Source organism: Clupea harengus, chromosome 10 (genome assembly GCF_900700415.2).
Source record: "Clupea harengus chromosome 10, Ch_v2.0.2, whole genome shotgun sequence".
Taxonomy (NCBI): Eukaryota; Metazoa; Chordata; class Actinopteri; order Clupeiformes; family Clupeidae; genus Clupea; species Clupea harengus.
The window spans coordinates 23,445,253-23,462,625 of record NC_045161.1 but is presented as its reverse complement, the minus strand read 5'-3'; the positions used below and the strand labels follow the sequence as shown (position 1 = coordinate 23,462,625).

Genomic DNA, 17,373 nt, shown 5'->3' with positions numbered 1-17,373 from the left:
GCTGAAAGGCTTTATCTGCGGCAGGCCTGCGGCGGCGGCTCTGCTAATCCCTTCAGCAGGCGCTCTGTGCGGCCACCGATAACAGGAAGCACATCACACCTTAAGCCCCCAGTCCACCCGCCAAAAGCCCATCTCCATGGCGACCCCAATCACAATAAGAGCAAGCGAAGGGCACCACTGATGCATAAAAGAGCTCTTGGCCCCTAATGTGACTTGAGTCACTGTGTGAAACCAAAAGAAGGATAAGGAAGTCCACTCCTCCCTGGCTATGGGGGCTGTGACATTGAGCGCTCGAGTCAAAATCAGACTCTCTGTTATGGGTCAACATTCCAAACACTAATCTGCCGCTTTTGGCTTCAGCCACACTCAAGAGAGGTTCAGGAGGCGTGAGCAACCTGAATAAGGACTATCCCTAATGTTAATCTCAAAACCAGCATTGTAAATCCTAAATGATGCTTAAACCCTTCAGAGGTCTGGCTGATGGGGGAGGGGGGTGGGGTAGGATGGGGTGGGTTGGTGTGTGTGTGTGTGTGTGTGTGTGTGTGTGTGTGTGTGTGTGTATGGTGGTGGTGGTGGGTGACATGTCTGGACTGCGCTCACCCCTCGTCCCATGACGCCGTTGTTGTATGGGAGGCCGATGAACTGGAAGGCTGCCTCCTGGGTGAAGTAGGGGTTGAGGATGCGCATCTCACTGGGTTCTCGAGGCACCGAACGGGCTATGGACTTCCAGTAGCCATCAACGCCTCTCTGAGAGAGAATTAGAGAATGAGAGATAGAAAGAGAGAGAGAGAGACAGAGAGAGAAAAGAGAGATAGAGAGAGCAAGGGAGAGGGACAGAGGAGGAAAGACAAGACAGGCACATTGAGAACCACAAGCACTACATACCGAGAGCAAAATCCCTCTGAAAACCGATCCAGCCCGTCTGTGGAAGCGTGCAAACCCCCAGGAATCAGGAACATTGCGCACATCACTCAGCACGGGCTACGAGCGGCCCATTCACCACAAGACAGGCTGGAGATGGTGACACGGAGCAGTCCCCATGCACCAGTCACCTGTACAAATAACTCAAAGTGTTGCTTTTGTGATATCCCAAATAAAAGAGGCAAGCTGAACGCTTTGATCTCGCCTGGCCCGGTGCCAAGGGCGAGCCTGAACATCAACACAACCTTTAATCGTGGAGGGAAGCTATTGTGCTTTTCTGAGCCTCCCTGACAGGCCGGTGTGCTGTACTGCACTGGGGCCCTGCACGGCCTACATGCACAGCCCTGCTACGTTCGTACACACACACACACACACACACACACACACACACACACACACACACACACACACACACACACACACACAGACATAGACACACACACACACACACACAGACATAGACACACACACACACACACACACATACACACACACACACACACAGACATATACACACAGACACACACACAGAGAGACACAGACACACAGACACACACACAGAGAGACACACACACAGAGAGACACACACACACACACACACACACACACACACACACACACACACAGACAGAGACACACAAACACACACAGACACACACACACACACAGACAGACACAGCTACAGACACAGACACACACAGAGACACAGACACACACAGAGACACAGACACACACACACAGACACACAGAGCACAGATTTCTTGGCAGGCCGTTCAAAATAATCAGGTGTTAAAATCATAACAACTCTGCAGCAAATGGGATAACAACTTGCGGGAATTTGGTATAATGCTTAACAAGTAGAGCGCAGCTTCACGAGAGGAGGTGTGTGTGTGTGTGTGTGTGTGTGTGTGTGTGTGTGTGTGTGTGTGTGTGTGTGTGTGTGTGTGTGTGTGGCATGGTGCTGGGGGTGTACTGCCAGGACGCGTGCCACTAATTCAGACTCATCTGTCTCCCAGCACGCAGCTGGGCCGGCCGTGGAGCCCTCCTCTCAGGCAGCTAAGGTAGTTTTACAGCTCATGTGGGCAGCTTTTACAAGCTCCCACTTTATAAAAACACCGGGGGAAGAAGTGGGAGCGAGATGCCAGCGGCCCGCGGATTCCACAGCTTTTATAGACGGCGAACATACCTGAGGTACAAACAGAGCGCGTTCCTCAAAGACCTCCTGCCGAGAAGTGAAAATGGGCCACAAACACCATTCATCTTCTGAACATGCTAGCGCTGAGACTAGCGTGGTAAAGGGAAAGGGATGTGCTTAAAAACATCTAAATCACTGACCACACGGATTCTTGACTTATGACATTTGAAGTGCAGTAGCCATGAAAGGCCCTTCTCTAAATAACCCTTAAAGAGGGAGGTTTACACATAGAAATACTTCAGATGATTGCAATTGCGATGGGACAACCGTCTGAAATTGCCAAATAAACTCTAAGTGGCCCGGTAATTCCTCTTCAGGAATATTAATCATCCCATAACTTTACATATCTAACTGCCTCTAGTGTATGTGTTTAATCTACACATCTGACACGGGAGACAGAAGTTGGGTTGATAAATTATGACGAGTCTGTCTTCTCCTGGGGCCGTGGAGCCTTTGAGCTTGATTGAGAGGCATTCTGGAGGTAGATGAAAGGCTCTGAGGAGAAACGGCAGACACCAGTGAAAATGTATCTCGACTCTGGTTCCTTCCGTAAATGTGCCAGCACACTCCCGTAGACAGGCACGCCAAGCCCTGAACCACGAAACAAACAAAAACGACTGCCTTCTCTGGCCTCCGAGCTCGTCTCATTTCCCTTTCTCTCAAGTAAGAGGATCGCAAATTAAGGAGAGGTAGCGGAACTCCCGGTAAACAAGCAATTTTCACACAACGTGCTTAGCTTGTGGTTTTCTGGTAATGACCGGGTGACAAAGCGCAAGTAAATAACTGCTATCAAAACCACGTGCTGAAAAGAAACCCATAAGTGCTGCCAGGCTTTGACATGTGGCCACCATCCCACCCTCCTGATGGGCACCATTAACAATAACATAATTAGATCAGCTAACCCCGTACGCAAATTACTGCATGGGGAAGGGTCGGAGGAGGAGGAGGAGGAGGAGGAGGAGGGGGTGAAGGTCCTTGTGGAAATAACCTGAAGCCGCGGTACAACAGCCTTAAAGTGCAGCAAGACGCATAAACGGGCGCGTCACGACGCATGGAAAAAGTGACGCGTGCTTGTTGCAGCGCACTGAAAGCAATACCCCCGCAGACAGGCTAAAGGGAAGAGAGGCCAGGGGGATTTTTTTTTTTTTAAAGCCGCTGAAAAACAAGAAGAGCAAACAAAGCCACGCAGAAAAGGAAGACCCTGTATCAATATACCCGGGGCCATTAAAGTAATGAGGAGTGGCCGCCGGCGCATTCCTGTCGGCTCTGTAAGAGTAGTTACTGGTAGTAACTAAGCCCCGCTGAATGACTACAGGCACAACATAGTAAACTGTGCCGCGCACACACACACACACACAAACGCCATGCTTAAGTACGGGCTAAGGCCTTTGCCATTCTGTAATGGCTCACTGTGGCGGAGAGTAATAGGCGGCGGATGTTGTTGTGCTCCCTTAGCTCAGTGGGTCACTCTACACCGCAGCCCTGTAAGGCTGGCAGTGCTGACAGGAAGCACACAGGCCCCTGCAGATAGTCAACTCAAAGAAGGCCACAAGCCTCACTCAAAGGAGGAGACATCATCATCCATTTTTTTTTGTTGGATTACCCAGTAGTTTAACCAAGTTGAAAAGGATTCTTAACATCTGACACATTTTTTTGTAATGGCGGGGGGGGGGGGGGGGCTGGCCTTCTTTAGGGGAACCACAGAACAGCGAGTAGCCTCTCCTCCCTAGGAGTGGGGACATGAGAGTAATTTGCGCCGGGCCCATGACAATGCTATCACTCAATCTCTAGCCCCTGGAGGTGAAAGCCGTGGCGGAGCCATTATCTTTGCACCATCAGTCTCCAGCGAGGCTGACACACTCGCTCATTCATACCCGCTGACAATCGTCACAGTTTGTGGTGTGTCATGAAGGGTGACCTCTGGCTTTCGTGCCCTCTGTCTCACTCTCCTTCCTCCTCTCTTTTTCCCTGTCCTCCTTTTTCCATCCCTCCTCTGAGCTTCGGGCTCTGTGCCATCAGAGGGGGCAGACTGGGTGGGGTTTGTCTGTAGGATGAGGGTATGCACACGTCCAGTACTCATCACACCATCATCATCATGAGACTGGACCGTATCCCACACAGCATCTACTCATACTGTTTCCTGACCCCAGCGGACTCCAGAGAAGCCACATGGTCAAAGTTTACAGTGACAAAGGAAACCATGAGCTATGTTATAGATTAGGGGGGGGGTCATGGCAGGGAAAATGGCAGGTCTATTGCACCCTTGGACCCTAAGAGCACAGTATTCCTTCAGTGTGATCAACTGGTCAAGTGTGTAATAAATATAGCTTACAAGATGCGCATCAATAAAATGGGGCACAACAGCTTGACAATGGTTCAAAGTCCCAACAGACAAAAGTGGAGCGGTGGAATAGAAGCGTGACTCCCGTGGTCCACTGCCTCCACAGCCTTTGTACCTGCGCGGCTATGGCGGTTTGAAAAGTGAGCCAGAGGGCCGGACCACCCTTGGCCTGCTGATCCAGTTGACAGGCCAGGTGATCCCCGGTTTCCCTTACACGGTGAGTGTCTGCAGTGTAACCCCATAGCCCTTTCATGCAGCCAGCGGTCACCGAAGCGCATCAGATTCCGTCCTCCACAGATCCGTACCGTGTCGTGGCCCAACCCCCCCCCCCCCCACTCTGGGCTTCACGGCGACCGGCTCAAAGCGTGGGATGTACATCCCGTTAAACAAACAATGGAAAGAACACAACAATCTTCCACGCCATGCGCGTGTTTATGGCCACCTGTTTATGCTTGCTTTGCTGTGCCAAGTTTGTTTGAAGAACTGTTCTCTTTTTTTTCCCCCTCCTCCTCTTCTTCTTCTTGTTTGTGGGGGGAGAGGAAAAGAGGTCTCGCTGAAACCAGGCGAATTTGGGCCTGTGTTCTACTCCGGCTGACGTGCACCGAGTCACGATGCGATGGTATTAAAGAGGCAAAGGCCAACTGGGAAATTAATTCTTTTCAGGAATGCGTGCGAAAAGATAGCAAACAATTGAATATGAAATACTCAAACACCCATGTTAGAGGTGTGCGAAGAGCATTCTGCTACCTAGTATGGTAGTCGAACGTCTTGCTGCTTTGTTTTCTTGTGCCCCACAAAATGACATTCTTGCTTTGAAAGGAAACTCGAGAAGATCTAGGAAACTCCTCGAAGAAATCAAAGGGGATTAATGTGTAAGCAGAGCAAAGAGTGTGGGGTTTGAAGCACGAGGCTTCATGTGTGGCTTCTGTAAACTCTACAAGTTTGATTGGAGAATGCTGAATTGACTGCATACATTTTGACTTCAGTTGCGTTGGAGTAAGGCAATATTTGGTTGTGTGAGACATATGATTCTGGACATCAAGTTTTATTTGTTTCTCTATAAGTAAATAAGGAATATATTGGCCCGTAAGTCATCTGCCTAACATACCTAACAAATTAACGGGACTAACTTTGTGAAGAGGTGTGCTTCAGATGTCAGCATTAACAGACGTAATGGCACAGCATGGTAACTTATAAGGGAACAATCACACTAGTTCACAAAAAGTGTTCACATTTTCATAGATTTAATGATTTATGCAATACAGTCTTTTGCAAATATTTTCAATGTCAGCATAGCATGGCATAGCATATTGCCCTCGCACACCATCTTCCAGTGCTGTAGTGGGATCGAGCAGGGCTGCTCTCCCTTTCTTATTCATGACTCATAAACTCACTGCACTAACCCATCTAGTCCCCTCCGCCAAGACGGGCAGGAGGTCCATCTCTAACCAAAACACTGTTTTACGGACGCTGTTCCCGAACCCCGCAGGGAGCAAACAGTGGGTTTTAGTGGGGAAGGAGGATGCACCACTCTCCCTCCCTCGCCCACCCCTAATGGCCCTTCCCATGCTGTGGGAATTCTAATGGACTAATGGAGGTGGTATGCGGTCCTAGTCTTTGCCACGGGGCGAAACACTGGGCATCTACACAGAAATGTGGGCGCCTGGGATTGTCATTTTTTACGAGGACGGCAAAGACAAACAAAGAAAAATTAAACGACCATCTGCCTGCTTCGGATGCAGCAGGGTCTAGAGGGTGTGTGAGCTGTAGTTATTTCCATAGACTGAGATGTGCATTTATATGCTATTAAACAGAGCAGTCTATTTCTTGCATGTTCTTACAGTGTACAAGGAGCCGACCGTGGAACAGGATGACTGTCCACAGTACAGCCTCAAAGGAGACGGGAAGAGATGGAGGAAGTTCATCTTCGATAACCCTGTTCCATCCTGAACGCTGGTCAAATGTTGGGCTAATGAAACTCAGCACATACAAGAGTAGCAAGTGGCTCCTCCCAGACAAAACGAACAAACAGTTTGAATGGAAGTGTCTGCGAAGTTACAATATTGCATCCCTTGATAACACAGGAATGTCCTTGCAGTAGCCACTGGTGGCTACATTTTGCCACGGCAGGGAGAGTATAAGGATAAAGAAACTGGGGCCAGATGGGAATCACTGAGTGGCTGCTTTCATTACTTAACCCACACTGAAATAGAGAAGGAGCCGATTCACCGAACGGCCATTCTTTACCCTTCGAGGAGATAAGGAGTCTATTCACCGTCACAGACCTGCCAATTAAGCACATCATTAAGTAGCTGTCACTCACCTAGGGAGAAACGGTACACTATCTGTCAGACAAAGGCAGCTGCCTCGTGGGAGCCAGGTCTCCCCTTCTCCTTTGAGAGCAGCAGCCATGAAGCCTCCCTGACAATCCACTGAATGGATGTGTTTTACTGAGGCGGTGGAATGTCAGCAAACATTGCTGGGTAAGGCATGTTTCGGGAGCAGGACTATGCCAGCCTCAGCCGAGTGTAAACAAGATGTTCGCATTCAAAAGCCCAGTTGCCTAAGATAGCCTCCAGACAGCTTTGCTACTCTCCACCGCAGTGTGACGAATGCCTGATTGCTTTATCACCAACCTGCTGGCACTTGTCCCACCACGCATATTGGAACCATAAATGCCCCCCCCCCCCCCCAAAAAAAAATTACATGAATGTTATGATTTAGACAGCCCTAAATATTGTGTGCTATTGGGAGTTTCAAATTAAAAGTGATTTGGCAACATAAAAAAAATTAAAAAAAAAGACTACTTTGACAGAAACCCATCCCTCTTTCAACACTGCATTCCACACTCAGAAACAAACTCACAAACAGTGCCGCCGTCTACCTGCACACCACTGCCCCCTACTGAGAGTTTGCCTTACCAGCTTCTCCTTGAAGACCATGTATCGGAGCCAATTGAAGTCCTTAGGCTTGAAGGCAGAGAGGACAAAGATGGAGTCCTTCTCGTAGCGCTCTGGTTTCTGGATGGCTCCCTCGGGATAAGTGATGCGCATGGTGGTCTTGGAGCCAACGTCCTTCTCATAGCCGCTCACTGGGGCCTCATTCAGTCTGTGGAAATGAACCACAGGCATGAGAAAGCTCGGCACACACACATGCATCTTCTGCCACTAAGGATGGGGTGTGTGTGTGTGTGTGTGTGTGTGTGTGTGTGTGTGTGTGTGTGTGTGGAGAAAACCCACGAGGTAAGACTGAAAGGGATGAGTAGGCTTGAGGGCGAGAACAGAATCACCATCCAGTCACAACAGCACTATTGTTTTACTGACCTGACGACGACATCGTACTCATCTATCCCCGGGCCCAACGACTTGTTGGAGAGGATTCCACCATTTCCGATGATGACGCACTTTTTGCAACTCAAGCTGTAAAGAACACAAGCACATACAGATTAGCCAAAGCTACCACTATTTTTTGTTGTTGTTGTTGTTGTTGTTGTCAGGCCTAAGTGAAGTAGCTTTTGCCCCCTCTCTCAAACTGTTTAGTTTCAACTGGTCCAGGGGCCTCCCTTCTTTGGTGTGCACTGGCGGAGCGAGGTTTGAAAGTGACATCTCCAACGGGGCAATGAGGATGCGTGTTTACAGAGAGGAAAAGTTCACTTGTGGATTTCCCACATTAATCACAGGAGAGCTTGACAAGGCCTGACAGGAACAGACTGCGAGCTGCTGGGGTTGCGGGTTGACTAGCAGGTCACTAAATGGCTGGGGGGGGGGGTCAAACAAATGAAGGGGTGAAAAGAAATGTTGATGAACAATGGGGCAGATTGGAGCTATGCTGATTTATAAGGTCTCAGCGACCGGAGTGAAGACGCAAACGAATGCCCTGTAGATGAAAGGGTAAGTTATGTGGGGCTTGAGGAGTCTGCTGAAATGTGAAAATTTACCAAAGAACAATGCCTACACATAAGAACTGCTCTAGGTGTTTCCAAAATGTACTGGCATTCACAAAATGGCCATATGAGAGCACTTTGTGTGTTTTACCGTACTCTGTCAAACCTACGGAGAGCGAGAGTCAAACTACAAACCCTCCATGCCTTGATATAATCAGGGCAACACAATTCATACTAAGTGTAGTGAGAAAAATGCTCTTACGAAAGCCAACAAGGCAAGAATTTTTTCCATTCGTCAGAGGTTAAAACTAAAATGTAGGGACCTCATCCAAGATGTAAATGTATCCATTGATTACTTGTTATTATTGTAGAGGGAGCAGCCGAGTGGGAGGGGCTTTCATCAATGCTGAACTATTGCCCAGTAAGTCTGATTATTTTCTTAATTACAGCAGTCAATGCATCAGCTTTGCAGTAAGGCTGTGTGCGTGAGGCAAACTTCCCAGGAGGCCTAAATGAAAGCCAACCACATAACAACCCCCCACCCCCGCCGCCCCGCAGGATCTCTCACGCCCACTTATCTATGTGTGGGTCTATGAGAGGGTGATGAGTGAATCAGTCAAACATGGCTCTCATACCTGTCCAGCTCGGAGCCCAGCCCGTAGTTCTGAGTTGCTGATAAAATAACATCTATGATCCTTTCTGCAATCAGAGACAGAGGGGAGAGAGAGAAGAGGGATGGGGGGGGGGGGGGAGAAAACAAAGGAGATCATGTAAACTCAGACACAGAGAAGAAGCAAAGACCTGCTGACCACACGGGCATGACACATCACCTCTGCAGACACTTTGTTACAGCACTGTGATAAATGTACCGGGGCCTCAGGGCCAGAGGCTGGGTGGGCTGCCTGGCGCTGTGAACCCTGTTTCATGTTATACAATCATCTGGAGTGGGCCGGCAGCCTGGTGAGAGCCGGCCTTCAGAAGCATGCACTGTGAGGAGGATGTACACAGTCTGGAGACACTAAGGAGGAGAAGGCAACAATGAGAAATGCCGGCTGAAGTAACGGTATTTTTAAACAAACGCATTCTTCGGATGGCAAGGTAGATAGCTGGCCCTCTGGAAAGCCACGTTACATCACGAGATCGGAACACCAGGCGTTCTTCCATGAGGGTCACCCCCCCCGCTCCTTCTCGTGTTCTCATGAATTAGGCCTTGTGTGTTTACAACTCTCCTCCAGACTATTTTTAGGAGAATATTGCAGATACATACCAGTACACATTCCTCTGGGAATCCGTATGTTTACTGCCGCAAGAAGCAAAGCTTTAAGAGAGGTTGCCTACTGAAGGGTGAAATGGGAGGAGCGGGTTCAAAAAATGACAAACATAACAATGGACTCAACATCATTTTATATAATCAAGTATGGGCACGACTCGTATGGTCAAAATTCCAATAAGGCCAACCATTTGGGTCACACGAGTGCATTCAGCACTTGTGACAACAGGCATGACGATATATAAGACGTTGGTAATGTCAATATCTAATTAAGACGAACTGCTTTTCCATTCAATACTTGAAATCAAAGCCTGTGGCGTGAGTGTACATCTCTGTGTTTACAAAGGCTAATCCGCAGTATCTATTTTAAATTAGAGGTAATGCCGCAAAAACACGTCAACCGCCGTGATACAGTTTGGTTCACACCACCAGGCACATCTGGTTCCATGCCTATTACCAACGAGGGGAACGAAAACAAGGAGTCAGGAAAGGATGGAACGACACCAATGCAAACTATTGCCATGACATTATGGACTAATTAGTTAACACAAACAGGCACTCTAATCAATGTGGAGGGGAAGTGAACATGATTGGGCTCTCCGTTGGGCCAAACCACAGAGGAAGACATACAAAGACGAGCCCTGAGAGGCAGCCATCCGTCAGTCTGAGGTAGAGACATTAGTCTACACATGTACACCTAAATAAGGACACAGGAAGGGAATTGCCGGAAACCTTAAGTGGACTCACTGACTCAATGAGCTATTGCAAGGACTTACAGTCTGCCTTTCTCTTCATGTGACTCAGGTTTACATTTCAAGGAAAATAAAACAGCATTTATAGTATGTTCTTTGGTAAATAAACTGAATACATTTTGGGGGTATTGGGTTGTGGTGGTTTACAAATCAGCAATAAAATCGATTTTCCATTATCCAAATCCATTATCAAAAGTCACTTAAAAAAATGAAATGTAAATCACATCACAAAACCATGACAATTATGTGGAACATTTGGAAACAAAAGCCTTTCAAGGAAGTGCACAGGGTGTCAGAACATCAACAACAACTAGACCTATCTTTCTAGGCATCTAACAAGTCATCTCCCACAACTGCCCTAAAAAGGCCACAAAAAACATCCCATGCCAAGGCAATGGGCGTGTAGCATTAGTATTACGAGTGTATGAGGCTTGGAAATACTTCACTGATTAGCACAGAGACAAATGGCGAGCCTGTGTAGACTTTGAGAGCCAGCGAGATGCATTCTTTTAATGGGGCTCCATAAACATTTCACCCGAGTACTCCCATGAGTTTTCAAACAAAACAATTCCTTTGATTTGGACCTCTAGTGTGAGCATCAGCTCAGCTTCCTCAGTCGAGGAGCCGCGGGCCTAATCATTACATTATGTGGAGGCTGGTGCCGGTCCTGGTGCCTTGGTCAACAGACACACGACTTCTGCACAGTGTTCAGGGGCCCAAGACAAAAGACAGCAGACAGGTTTCATGAGCAAGTATGCAAACACCCTTGCTATGATGCAAGGCCCAAAGCATTAGGTATTAGTCACTTTAAATGGAGTATGCTTTCATGCTCCTCAACTTTGTTACAATTAGTGGGAGCACAGTGGCCAATAACTGACCTCATATCATAACTAATAACTGTCTGGAAACTATTGTCTGCATATCAGTAGGGCCATCAGTCTTTAGTTTGGGCTGCTCTAAAAGGATAGTTGCTTACACTGTATAGAGGGTCAGCTAAATGCCATTTCACACTATCTTTTAAGTGTCTTGGGATGGTTGTAGCTCTTTTAAAAGCGCAAACAAAAGCGTAATCTTGCAAGCAAATTGTTACCTTTATTGGGCAAACAACTTTCACTCTAAGTGGCACTAAGATTGGTCCAATTAGCTGTAGGAGATGGATCAAATCTCATTGAGTGACTGTAGGGTTGCCCCTCTTTATATTTCTGTGTGAAACCACTTGTTTCTGCGCCATGTTCGGCCTTCAAGGACTTCAAGGCGGTCTGGCTGTTTTCTGGGTTATCACGAGAACAATATGTACGGCTCCATCCCATCTTTAGAGCGGTTCTTATCTCTGGAGCCACTGGCTTTTGGAGTTCTTGTATGGGGGTATGACCTCCCACAACAAGCAACTGTGAAGAATGTATGTTTGCTGGTGCCTGATCAGACTCACACATGGTGCAAATGGCCATTTCATTTTGCTGCATGAAGTCTGGATCTTCCCCTACAATAACTGTGGAATTGGGATGCGATTGGTTTGTACATCGGTGAAAGACCTCTAAATCCCACAGCACCTTAAAGGCCTAAACAGGAATTGATGGCGATAATTTGCAAACACTGTTAATGACTTAAGAATATAATAATCAAGTGCCTTGTATTATTAATTACCTTATATGAATCATGTACTTATGTAAGCAGGAACATGGCTTTTGTGTTTCTGCGTGTGTGTAACTTTGAATATTTGAATATTAGGTGCCACTTAGTCTGCATATGTACAAGAGCATGTTTAGACCAGAAGTGATAAGAAGGGACGAACTGTGCTTCTTCCAATCTTGTGCAAAACTTCCATCCTTGCCTCGAGCGTCAGAAATCCACCACGTGGTTATCCCTGTTGAACGCTCAACTTCTGTCTATATAAACCTTGTGCGATGTGTTTATCATGGCTTCACTTTCAGCCTTGTGCTGGGAGTGAGCCCGATTGCAATTGTTGTTTGTCCAATAAATGTACTTATATGCAGCTCCGGAGTCCTGAGGTAACTAGGGTGAATTTTCACCTATCATATTTGGGGGCTCGTGTCCGGGATTCCAACAACCTCATCGACTCTCCACGCTGGGCTAATCATCAGGACCTGAACCGTACGGAGGCTTACGAGACTCCGTTTTGCTTAAGACCTCAAACTTGAATTGGAAGGAGAACAGGGCCTGCCAGCGAGGAGAGCCGAGAGTGAAGGAATTGAACTAGGGTGAATTTTCACCTAACAGGAATAACATCTGAAAGGTAAGGCTCTTTACATTTCTGATGCTCAAAAATGACACAAAGATCAAAGTATTGGTATGTAAGGAAGGTTGGCGGCGGCTTGGCTAATTCAGAATTATGGTCAGACCAGACCAAAGGTGTTTTTTGGTATTAACCTACCGAAAGCAGCAAGGGAGGTTGGTAGGTAAGGAAGGTTGGTGGCGGCTTGGCTAATTGTGGTCTTGTGACCTTTATATTGCCTAGATGTTAGGGTGGTTGGAGGTACATTAGGGTGACATGGCTTTGAAGTGGCTTGGTTGACCCAAAAATGGGGCAAAGTGTTGGTGTTGTTGCCATTAAAACCTCTAAAACAGTTGGGTAGAAGTGGAAGTGGTCTTTAAATGACCTGGGACATACTGGTGGTTGATGACACAAAAAAAGGAGAGCGTTGAGACCGCGTGAAATAAGACAGAAGGGAGATGACAAGTAAAAAGCATTTTGTTTAGAAGCGTTATGTGAAGCAATTTCATATCAACAAAAGAATGATCGGGGATACATCATTTTTTTTATGAAATTATTCAAATCTTATATTCAATCGATTTGCTTGAGTTGTTAATTCTTTGCTATGGGCAGCTTTCAAGGATATTGGCTTTCGGCTTGTTCTGTTTATTATCTGTAGGACCATGTGTATGACTCCCTCAACACTCTTTAGAAGCATTCTTGCTATCTGTATGATAGAGTTCTTGTTATCTGACCTTTTCCTTGAATTGAGGCCATCATGTGGATATGATTTATCCTAATGAGGGACTGTGAAAAGATTACTTTTGAAACAGCATGACTGGACTCAAGCATATAGGCTTATTCAATTATGCCCAATTCCCCAAGCTGTTGAAACCCAACTGGTTTAAGATAGCACCACGTGATGCCTCTTATACGTTGTAAAAGACCTTCAGCAAACTGAGCCATTCAATGCACCATAAAGGTCAGCTGACAGATTTGATCATGCCTACAATCAACAGTTGGAGATGTTATGCTCTGACACAGTAGATGCATTTCAAAATGACAAAGTGGCGTGCGTGTGTGTGTGTGTGTGCGTGCATGCATGCGTATGTGTTGTGCAATAAGGACACACTGAACAGACTAGATTCTATAACTTCTAGAAACAAAGCAGACCCTGGTATTGTGTTTTCAGAAATGCTTTGTCTTGGTGGCAAAGATATGTGCGAGGTGAGATAAGGCCGAGCGAACAGAAGCAGTGTTTTCACTGGCATCTTTAATTCATTCTCCTGACATTCCATTCTCAAAGCAAGATACCGATACCATTTAAATGAGTATGTGTGTGTGTGTGTGTGTGTGTGTGTGCAGAGTGCAGAGCCTGGAGTCACAGGACAGTTCCAACGAGCTATCAGCCAACGCTGGCCGTAAATCACTGGTCAGGTCTCAGAAGATGAGACTGGATCGTGTAGTCATCTGTGAATTAAGACTGTGATGGGAAATTTTCCGCAAAATGTTTCAGTGCAGAGTGTGCCTTGGCAAACTCCTCAAACTGGCTTTAGTGGGGTTTCCATCCTTGGAACTGAACAAACTGAACTAAGATGGGTCAGACCTCTATCGTAAAGGTGTTAATTATCGGACAGCGGGTGTTATCGGCAAACGTTTGCGTTGTCATGTTAATCCATTATTACACTGAGCATATCGATTGTTAATCCATTATTAAACTAAGCATTTTGATTGTTAAACAGAATGGCCGATGTTTGACACTGTCCGATAACTGACATTCTGTAGCTACGCTACAGCCCTAACAACCATTTAGCCAGATTGTTAATGGACACTGGTCTCCCTCATCAAAGACTTCATGGCTGCTGTGACTATAAGGTAATATGATTACTTCAGTCTAGCTATGAACAACTAGGTCAACTGGGTTTGTGGCATATAGCCACATCCGTTACATGAGAACAACCTCTGGCTAAAATGTGAATGTTTAGAACGGCACAGACTAAGTAGCATCTTCCCATTGAGCAGTGCCTCGTGCAGTCCACAGACCATATTTTGAGATACACTGTAAGGGCAGTCAGAACGAGAGAAATAATGAAAAAACACAGATTGGTCTACGCACGTGCCAAAACACCTCTACCTCTACAAGCAATACACTGACAGGAGACTGATTCATACCGTGTAAAATTTGAACCAGGTGACTTTTATAAGATATGGCATCTTTGTCTGTCTCATTTAAGTGAGTTTGGAGTATATATGTATTGTATTTCCACCCAAAAGGGAGGTTTTGAAACTTTTCATTATCAATTTGAAGGAGTCGAACCAAGCCTCAAATAAAGCCTTCAAATCTAAGCCTCACAGAGTAAATCACATGGCATCTCTTGAAATTCCGACAGTAACTAGGTCACCCTGACATGAGCACTGCGCCCAGCACTCAACAGCTCACCATTCACCAGCATTGCACAAACCTTATGGCACGCACCACAGGCAGGAATTTCCACCAGTTTCCACCATAAACCTCCCTTTTCTCTACTTAATACCTATGAGTAGAAGTAGGAGTGACTGTATGTAAAACTCCAAGAATGTGAACGAATGTTTAAGTTTAAAGGAATTTGTAATAGTATACCGGTAATGCATATCGTGCAATAATGTCATGGTCCTTTATGTAACATATAGTTTGTTAGGCTATCTGTTTGTGCTTTGTTTGTAGTGGTGGTGCTGTTTTTTTATTTTTATTTTAAACGCAGGCCAAGGGAGCCGCCAAGGGAGCCACACATTCTCCTGCACCAAACGTAGCTGAACTAAAATCTATCAGTCTGTCATTCATGAACAATTATTTTGTAATCCATTTCAGCTCAGCAACTGGATTTCTATACTCTGCACACTTATGAATGTAGATAAGAGCGGTTTGTTCTGGTAGGTGTTGTGTCCACATGGACAATGTTGGTCAGGTGAGGTTTCTTCAAACCTAGCTAAACCGTCTTTTGATTTATAGATGCTGGGGAGCTGAAACTAGAAATTCTTTGGGGTTAATGAGGCATGAACATAATTTAGCCCACTTATCAAGCACGCACAAATCTTCCAATGTGACTCCAAGACAAAAATCAGAGGTTAAAAAAAAAAAAATCTATCCTTATCTATGTTCCATTTACAACCAGAGAGAAAGAACTTTGTCTTTTACAGCATTTTTGTTGGACTGGCATGGCCTGCTGGGTGAGTGGGTGACTTAACAGCTGGCTTGCCAACCTGCTGCATTGAGGAACTCCGATGATGCTGATAAGGCCAGCTTTATGACTCATGGTCCTAACATATCCTGTTCCCTTGGGTTCTGTGCCCAGTCTTTTCCCTACTGCCAAATTGGTAACCAGCAATTTGTTTTGTCTTTAAAATACAGTGCAGAGAAAGTACATACCGAACAAAAAAAGGTAAGCGCATCCAAAACATCTGGACACAAGTGGCAAATAACAATAGATCAAGACAATCCGTTTTTTTCTCACCATACCTTGCGTTTTTATTCCAAAAGGAGGTAAATAATTGCTGATTTTTGTCAGACGTTTAAAATTTGGATCCAGAAACATGGGAGCGGGTTTCGTAAACCTGGAGATAGGAAAAAGAAAAAGAGGACAAAGAGTCAAAACAGGTTTAGACAAGTTCAATATCAAGAGAATCCTGGGGCATGAATAATAATAAAAAAAAAAAACTCTGATCAGCCCCGCATGTGCCCAGGAGAGATGCAATGATAAATGGGATCTTACTTGAGAGGATTAGAGGGTTTGCATTTCATGTAATCCACTAGCTGTCTGTGTCTTTATCAGGGCGGGCCAAACCAGCGCTGCCCAGGCAATGCACAGTCAACTTTTGACCTGACCTTGCCTTAAATCATGGGAAGAATCGTGGAAATGAAGCAGCAGCCACCTTCTGTCAGACTGGGAGCTAAACCTCACACTTAAGGCCTGCTCGTGATTCGCTAATCAGGAATGCTGGGCATTCAGAGCTTCTGGGAAGAGTTTGCTGCTGTCAGGATAGGCCCTTCATCAATCCCTGCCATGACCTCTGCTCTGAAATGCCTCGCTGGAAGCACGCTTCCGTGGAGAGGGGAGGAAAAAAACACTCTATGTAGCTATCCTCGATGTCCTGGGTTAAGAAAAGGCACGTCTCAGTCCTTTAAATTAAAAACTTAAAATTCCACGGTCCTCCTTGCAGAAAAGGCAACCTGGCATGAATATGTGATGTGACTAATGACTGCATTTGCCTTTGAACTTTTTAGTGGTCTGGCCTTTACCAGATATTTCCCTTTTAATGCAGGTGCATTAGTTAACCATGTAGTGGAGAGGTATCGGTTTCCCTCCGAACACAGTGAACAAAGTACCAGACTGAGGCACTGCCGTGGCTCAAGAGCCCTGGGGTGTAAATGAGACTGACAACCCGGTCCCCCCCCCTTGGGGTCAAAGCAGCCCTGGAAAGAAGCTGGCAAGCACACTCTGCCACCTGGATCCCAAAGAAAGAAAGGGGAGAAAAAAAAAGAAAGAAAAGAAAAGGACACATTTGCCTGCATGGGTCTCAATGGTGGTCATTCTCTCACACCCAACTGCTAAGACAAGCATTACCCTTTCTCCTACCTTGGGGAATACAACTACAAAAACAGCAGTAAAATGAGGTGGACTGTTACTATGGTGGTGGACGTGTTTCTAGAGCCCCAATGTCACGTGATGTGATAAAAGAGAGCAATGCAACCTTGCAACACAAAAAAACGAAACAACATGTGTACACAGACTCAATTCATGTCAACACGCTACATTGTTGTT

At 46.1% G+C, this 17,373-nt stretch overlaps 1 protein-coding gene across 6 annotated transcripts in view; it reads right to left on the bottom strand.

Moving 5' to 3' along the window:
* Window positions 1-17,373, bottom strand: part of LOC105895216 (CMP-N-acetylneuraminate-beta-1,4-galactoside alpha-2,3-sialyltransferase) — a 38,888-nt gene that overhangs the window by 5,843 nt on the left and 15,672 nt on the right. For all 6 annotated transcript variants that reach the window (XM_042708924.1, XM_031574447.2, XM_031574448.2 and 3 more), the window contains 5 exons: window positions 16,071-16,165; window positions 8,976-9,039; window positions 7,781-7,876; window positions 7,379-7,565; window positions 601-747 (listed from right to left, as the gene is read on the bottom strand). In XM_042708924.1, coding sequence (XP_042564858.1) covers window positions 601-747; window positions 7,379-7,565; window positions 7,781-7,876; window positions 8,976-9,039; window positions 16,071-16,165 — 589 coding nt within the window. The remainder of the gene's footprint in view (window positions 1-600; window positions 748-7,378; window positions 7,566-7,780; window positions 7,877-8,975; window positions 9,040-16,070; window positions 16,166-17,373) is intronic.